Source organism: Brachionichthys hirsutus, chromosome 21 (assembly GCF_040956055.1).
Source record: "Brachionichthys hirsutus isolate HB-005 chromosome 21, CSIRO-AGI_Bhir_v1, whole genome shotgun sequence".
Lineage (NCBI taxonomy): Eukaryota > Metazoa > Chordata > Actinopteri > Lophiiformes > Brachionichthyidae > Brachionichthys > Brachionichthys hirsutus.
Window position 1 is genome coordinate 1,196,166 of NC_090917.1, and position 7,865 is coordinate 1,204,030.

The window sequence follows — 7,865 nt, forward strand, 5'->3', positions numbered from 1 at the left end:
AAACAAACGAACAAACGGACAAACGGACACAGCGTACACAAAACTCAATACAGCCTGGGGAGTGGAAAGGCCCAAACTGTACCACCAGTCAATTTCCACACCGGAGCTCTAGTTCCACAGCCCCCCCCCCCCCACCCCCATCGAGTCTTTGACATTTGAAGACAGGCTGGATAAAGGGGGTCAAGCTCTCTGCCCCCACTCGTCTCATTATGGAATTCTCTCATCTGTCGTCCCCCCCCCCGTCACATGTCAGGGTTTATTGATCACACGCTCGTAGCATTGCTAATTGATTCTTATCATAATGGGAGCTGCAGCCTAAAATAGAACCCACGTCTGTAAAATATTACATTTTGATAGAAACGTGGAGAAGAAATTGCATTTCTTTATGTCTGGATGCCATTTCCGCCCCCCCTCAATGGGCAGCCTTGTGTTTCTCATGCTGGAGTGTTGCGCCCCCATGTGGCCCTTTTAAACGCCACACCTCCAGCTTTGCGACCGCTTTCGACTGAATGACCAGGATATGAATGTGTTGTTCCATTGTGTCCCCGTGAGCTTTGCGCCGGCGTGCACATTCCTGAACGCAGCCGTCACGAATAAACCAAGCGCGCCTCAGATCTCTGGATTGTGCCCCTTTTTTTTTTAAATGGCGACATTATCCTCGCTGTCAAGAGGCCTGACTCTGCAGACATGTCTGCCGCTAAATCTAATTTCCCTCTTCATTTTGTTTTCCCGCAGCGAACAATGGTTCCGCTTCTGTTCCTGGTGGCAACCACGACGACGTCCAACTCCACCGGCGGCGGCAACCACACTCAAGGTAAGGAAAGGCGCGCTGGGACACGAACGACGGAACGCCGTTGCTCTCCGACGCAGTCGTCCTGATGATTGTGCGTCTTCCTCGTGCACGCGTCTGCTTGATGACGGCCTCTTCTGCAGCCCTGCCCGTTATTACCGGATCAACGGGGAACTCTGGCCGCCCCGGACAGTAATTTAGGGATCGTTCTGCGCCTTCCCGAGCACAGCTGGTAGTTACTCCTGGCAGGGCCTCCGTTATTAACGTCTCTGATTTCCTGTCGGAGCGAGACGTCCACGGCTGGCGCTTATCTCTCGAGACATCCTGGAACCCGCGCTTGGTTTTGTTGATACCCGCTCTCTTTCCTGCTCCTTTTGTTGACGGTGCTCCCTGACCTTCCTTCTTCCTCAGAAGACGTCGCGTCCCCCAGCCAACACGTCCTCCCCACCGTGCTGGTCCTGTCCCTGCTGCTGCTCATCATCGCCCTGCTGGCCTGGTACTTCCTCAGGTAAACTCTTCCCACCCTCACGCAAACCTGGGCTCGCCTCGGGGGCCCTCCCCTCCCCTCCCCTCCTCGGGACCTCGCTGACTGGCTGTCAGCCGGGCTCAGGGGGCAGAGCTCGCGGTGACGAGCGCTTCCTCCTTTTAGTCGTTGAGGCGGAGCCCTGATGGGAAGTGTTGAAAAGTCCCTCTCGTGCTTAGAGAGAGGAGGACAAGTCGGGCAACGGCTGACGAGAGGAGAGGAACAAACTGCCCTCATCAGCTCATGAGAAAGAATAGCTTCTCTAGTTTCAGATGGTAGGCCGAGGCTTGTTTCCCCTTCACGTCTCTACAATCTTCCGTCTTCCATTTAAGGAGTACTTTTTTTTTTTTTTCCCTCGCAGGTTAAAGAACCAGAGAAAGGCGGTCGTCACAACGGTCGACAAGAAGATTCCGAATGGCATCCTGGAGGAACAAGGTGAGGCTCAGGACGGCGTGTGGGACAGAGAGAGGGCGACGCAGTGTGGTCGCGTCTTTACTTCCTGTGCTTGCTGTAAGGAAGAGCACTTGGCGCGTTGCCGTGGTCTTCCTGTTCAGTCTTCGGGGCGGCGTGTAGAGCGGCCGCCAACCCGATTTGGTTCTGGACTTTGCAGGAAGTGACACACTTTGAGGAACGGAAGCGTTTACTCATCGAGCCTCCGAAAACGTATTTGACTTTAAAACCCCACGACCAACGCCTGTAGTCTCAGATTGGTGTTTAGTGCGCGGAGCAATGGCTCCTCGCTGCGGGACGCTCGCTTTCGTGACTGATTAAAGTGAAAGTGAAGGCGCCGCCCGCTGCCTCGCGAACGCGATGCTGTCTGCGATGACTTCCACGTTCCTCCTGCCTTGTGTGTGATGTCATGTGGTTTGTGTTTTAGAGTTTGGCTACAGTACCGAGTCGTTATACACCGTTGTCCCACCAGGTCAGGTATAACAGGGTGGCGGTCGACGAACTAACAACCTATCGGTCCCTTTCTAACCCGTGTTTTCCACGTTTCGTGGGCGCTAACCGAATGTGTGTGTGTGATTTCTTCTTCTGAACCCTTCCTACGAGGCTTCTCTTGGGCTCTTGGGTTCTCTTCGATCAATGACTCGCTGTGTGTGTGTTTTTTTTAAATATTGAGTTATTAGAAAACTTACCAGTCTGGTGATCCCTTTGATCTTTTGTGCCGCTGCTCCCCAAGCCCTTGCGGACCCGAATGAAACCCAATCCTGTTTTAGCTTGTATTTATTTGACAATCAGCTCGATTAAATCGACGGCACGACGACGCTGGACGCTCGCCGGTCCGCCGGTGGTGACGCCGCTGTTCTCCTCACAGAGCAGCAGACGGCGGTGCTCCTGCCCAGAGCCCGCTCGGCCTCCAAGACCTACCTCCCCATCCCAGTGGAGCACCTGGAGGAGGAGTTCAGGCTCCGCTCCGCCGACGACAGCAAGCTCTTCAGGGAGGAGTACAACGTAAGCGCTATTTGAGGCGGTGATTGAGAACCCGAGTCAGAGTGTGAGTCACGGTCCAGAATGATTTCATTCAGACGGAGGAAGCGGCTTAAAGCGCACACACCTACACACACACACACACACACACACAAGTCGGTGCGGAATGTGACTGTGCTCTTGCCCTCCAGTCCTTGCCGGGGGGTAATACCCAGGGGACGTACGAGGAGGCCAACAAGGAGAACAACCAGGACAAGAACAGATACCCCAACATCCTCCCCTGTGAGTTTACATCGCGGGCTCGCTCGTTTCCGGGACTTCTAAATGGAAGTCTTGGCTAGAAGCGCGCCGCCGTCTGAGGAAGGTGCACGAGCGGGAAGCTCTTTCACGCACCTTCCTCATCCAGACGATGAGGAGGCAGCATCGCTCACGTTTTCCGCCGTGTCCCCCGCCAGACGATCATTCCCGAGTGGTGCTGACTCAGCTGGACGGGAATCCGTGTTCAGACTACGTGAATGCTTCTTACATCGATGTGAGTATCAATAATATTTATTGTCTTCATTTCTGATCAATAATAAAGGTCCATTTCTAATGAGTGTCTTTGTTACTTTGTCTTCAAAACAGGGCTTCACGGAAAAGAACAAATTCATAGGAGCACAAGGTAAAACATGACGAGTCATGATTTACGGCGGCTATTAATCTCAAATCTTGGTAATCCCAGGTTTTTGTCTGACAGGTCCAAAAGAAGACACGGCAGCAGATTTCTGGAGGATGATATGGGAGCAGAAAGTCGGGACCATCGTCATGCTGACAAATCTGAAAGAAAGGAAAGAGGCGAGGAATAGTTTCTCCTATCTCCCTAATGTTTCCCGAAGTCCTCTAAATCCGGATCCTAATCACCCAGCAGCGCCTCACGCTGACGGGTTTCCTTTTGCATGCTTTATCCCTCGTTACGGAAGAACTCCCGGCTTTAAGATTTCGCTCATTGGAAAAAATGGCGGCCTTTACCTCCCCACAGAACAAGTGTTACCAGTACTGGCCGGATCAGGGCTGCTGGACCTACGGCAGCGTGAGGGTGGCGGTCGACGACTTCACCGTCCTCGTGGACTACACCATACGGAACTTCTGCATCCAACATGTGAGTTCCACGAAGAGCGAATGCAAGGACGAATGGGACAAAAGCAGACCCGGACCCGTTCTCTCCCGTTCGCTGGTGGTTGGCATAGCGACGTCACAGCTGCTAGATTGCTGGCCTGCGTTGTTAAGAGGTCGACGCTAACGCATGCTAACCAGCACCGCGGCCTTTGTGAACCGTCGGTCGCAGCAGATGCAGTCAGCCACGTTCGCTGTGTCTCCATGTAGCAAACCGGCGACACCACCAAGGCGCCCAGGCTCGTCACGCAGCTCCATTTCACCAGCTGGCCCGACTTCGGCGTCCCCTTCTCCCCCATCGGCATGCTCAAGTTCCTCAAAAAGGTCAAGGTGGTCAATCCGCCCTGCTCCGGGCCCATTGTGGTCCACTGCAGGTAGCCCGACGCCGAGCGCCGATCTGATGGCTCATTGTGTGTTGTTTACTGGGGATGCTTTCGATCGGACGCCGCGTTTAACGGTTGATCCGGTTAGCGCGCCGCGTGGAAAACATGTTGTTGTTTGTGCAGCGGCGCATCAGCTGAGGATGAGCGTTGCTCACCCGTCCCGTGCTGCTTTTGTCCTGTCGCTGCAGCGCTGGCGTTGGGAGGACGGGGACGTTCGTCGTCATCGACGGCATGATCGACATGACGCACGCCGAGCAGAAGGTCGACGTGTTCGGCTTCGTCTCCAAGATACGAGAGCAGCGCTCGCAGCTCGTTCAGACAGACGTGAGTCGGGCGTGTCCGCGCTGACACTGCAGATGCCCCTTCCCCAGCCAATCAGAGCGTTTGTACCCCCCCCCCACAGATGCAGTACTCATTCATCTACCAGGCCTTGCTGGAATACTACCTCTACGGAGACACGGAGCTGGACGTGTCGTCTCTGGAAGGACATCTGCACAAACTGCACAACACTTTTGCAAATGGTGACCGGGTCGGCCTCGAGGAGGAATTTAAGGTGAGCCCCCCCCCCCCAACCCTAACCCTGACGCACAAAAGTGATGTTCTATTTAGTCACGTTTAGTTGATGCTTGGTTTGGCTTCACTTCCACGCAGAAACTGACCAACATGCGAATCATGAAGGAGAACATGAGGACGGGGAACCTTCCCGCCAACATGAAGAAGAACCGGGTTCTCCAAATTATTCCATGTAAGACGGAAGAAAGCGGAATCGGTTGCTGTGTCTCTGTGCTCAGAACCTGAACGCTCTCTTAGCGTTAGCGCACTAACGGAGCACCGTAATCCCGTTCCAGACGACTTCAACAGAGTCATCCTCTCCATGAGGCGGGGTCAGGAGTTCACCGATTACGTCAACGCATCCTTCATAGACGTGAGCGCTCGCATCATTCCTGAGCATTCCACGCTAGTTATTGGGGCCCGCGACGCTGAACGTGTGCGTGTTTCCCGGACTCAGGGCTACAGGCAGAAGGACTACTTCATCGCCACGCAGGGGCCCCTCCCACACACAGTGGAAGACTTCTGGAGGATGGCGTGGGAGTGGAAATGCCACTCGATTGTAATGCTCACCGAGCTCCAGGAGAGGGAGCAGGTGAGCTGCAAAAAGGCGCTGCAGGTTTTCTGCACCGGTTGGTGTTTGATCTGCTGCAGATTCTCAGAAACTGTGGTTTTGGGTTCTTTTTGCAGGAGAAGTGTTTCCAGTATTGGCCCTCAGAGGACCCGGTCGCCTACGGGGACTACAAAGTAGAACTGAAGGGGGACACCTTGTGCGACGCCTTCAGTCTGCGAGACTTGGTACTCACCTTTGTCCCGGTAAGCAAACTCGCCCCCTGAGTGTTTGCGTCCACGTGTCATGATCGACCAACCAGGTGTCTGCTTCGAGAAAACCCGATTCTCACGTCAGAAAAATATTTAAGTGTTGAGGTTTATAAGAGAACCTGCAAAAAAGAAAAATGACCGGAGCGGATTTAAACGTGCGTGATGGTTCCATTCGTCCCGTTGACGAGCAGCCGACTTTGAAACATCCGTTTATCGATCGCGATCGTCTGAGAGGGAGAGAAGACGCCGAGCCAGCTGATTAGATCAAACACAGAGGAAACGCGGAGGTTCGGGAAGTGGCTACGATTATCAAGTGGGATCCTCCTCTCACCTATTTCATTCAATTCCACCTTCATCACCTGCACCTCCTCCTCCTCCTACACCTAATGGATGTAATGGATCGCATCAGAAAGCTATAACGATCTCGTCTTTCCGCGCCTTTTCCTCTCCAAGGAGAAGAAGACGAGGGCGATCAGGCACTTCCACTTCCACGGCTGGCCGGAGGTCGGCATACCGACCGAAGGCAAAGGGATGATCGACATCATCGCGTCGGTGCAGCGGCAGCAGCAGCAGTCCGGGAACCATCCCATCGCCGTGCACTGCAGGTGCGCTCTTCTTTGTGTTCTCTATCACATTGCAGGGCGCGTCCGCCGTCCGTGCGTCGGATGTCCTGGACCGAACAGTAATGGTTGTGTGTGGGTGTGCTGCAGCGCCGGCGCGGGGAGAACCGGCACGTTCATCGCGCTGAGCAACATCCTGGAGCGGGTGAAAGCGGAGGGCCTGCTGGACGTGTTCCAAACCGTGAAGAGTTTACGCATGCAGAGGCCGCACATGGTCCAAACCGTGGTGAGCGCAGGCGGACGCCGGATCCCAAATGAGCCTCTGTCCGTTCTGCTTTCGACTCAACCCCATTTCACTTCTTCCCACAGGAGCAGTACGACTTCTGCTACAAGGTGGTACAAGACTTTGTCGACATTTTCTCAGACTATGCCAATTTTAAATGAGATTTGCCTTAAAAAGAGGGTTTTTAATGTTGTCCTTTGTTCCTCTAACCCGCTCAAATGATCTATTTTGCTATGCACTTGTTCCCGCGGTCAACGGAGACGCCGTCCTCGCTTGTAATATAACGTTTGTCCGTGGCTGAGAATTGTAAATGAGAAAAAAATAAATAATCTAGATTAATAATGTATATTTCACTTCATGTATATGATATTTTCTTTTTTGGGGGGGCCACTCATTGTGTAAAACTGTACTTTAAATGTTTAAGTGTTCTTTTGGACTGTCCACATTAATATGATTGAGATTATTCTTATTGTAAATGTATTTATGTGTCGATGAGGGCGATCCCTGTTAAAGCACACGCGCAGTGCATCCTTTCAGCGATCGATGACTCGTTTCTGTGATCGACAGGTATGTAGTTGCATTTAACTCGGATGCAACGTTGCTCCAAAGCCTTTCGGAACCGGCCACAGAGATTCTCCTGAAATCAGCACCAAATATAAATTTATAAATGGCGCGCGGGTTTAGATAAACCATCAACCGCAGAACAAACGTGGTTTCGGTGCCTCCAAAAATGAATCCGTGTTACAGAAAAGACAACCAGACTCGTATCTGGTTGGGATGAATCATTCACAGCAGCAGCGCGTTCCTCTTAAGCTCCGCCCCTCCCAGGCACTCTGTCAGGAAACCAAACATCCGGCCCGGCTCAGTGAGTTCTGTTGATGTCGTGTACATACTACATGATGAAGTGCTAACATTGTGAAAGTGGCCGCGCAGCGTTCGGCTGTGTTTAGGGAAATGAACCTCTCTCTCTCTCTCTGGGTGGTCTCTCTCTCTGGGTGCTCTTCATTTCTTTTCTTTTTTTTTGGGGGGGGGGGGGGGGATTCGCATTGTCTTCAAAAGGAAAGCTGCATCATTAAATTCATCTGAAAGCACGTCGGGGTTCCGTGAATTTCTTCAAACTTCCAATGACGCATGAAGACAGAATTTACGTGCATAATTATTTTTTGGGGTTCTAATAATGATTTGTGGAAGTAATGAAACAACCTGAACAACTTTCATATTTAATTATCCGCCCCCCCCCCCCCCCCCAATGAAGCAGAAGAGACCTAAAGATGTTCTAGGAAAGCAGGTAAATAACCTATTTATTAAAAAAAACACAGGATTTAGAACCCGCAACCTCTTTGCTTCTGAACCTGCTGATATTCGCAAGGAT

General features: G+C 52.4%; 1 protein-coding gene across 1 annotated transcript; it reads left to right on the forward strand.

Annotated features, from left to right (window-relative positions):
- Positions 1–741: 741 nt before the first annotated feature.
- ptprea (protein tyrosine phosphatase receptor type Ea) lies at positions 742–7,515 on the forward strand. The gene is made up of 20 exons (XM_068754182.1): positions 742–814; positions 1,205–1,298; positions 1,675–1,748; positions 2,191–2,235; positions 2,632–2,768; positions 2,936–3,026; positions 3,200–3,276; positions 3,369–3,405; positions 3,481–3,578; positions 3,763–3,882; positions 4,107–4,270; positions 4,468–4,603; positions 4,683–4,832; positions 4,931–5,024; positions 5,128–5,204; positions 5,289–5,423; positions 5,519–5,644; positions 6,104–6,255; positions 6,361–6,496; positions 6,580–7,515. The coding sequence occupies exons 1-20, from the start codon at positions 742–744 to the stop codon at positions 6,652–6,654; spliced, it is 2,091 nt and encodes a 696-aa protein (XP_068610283.1). The 3' UTR covers positions 6,655–7,515.
- Positions 7,516–7,865: the final 350 nt, after the last annotated feature.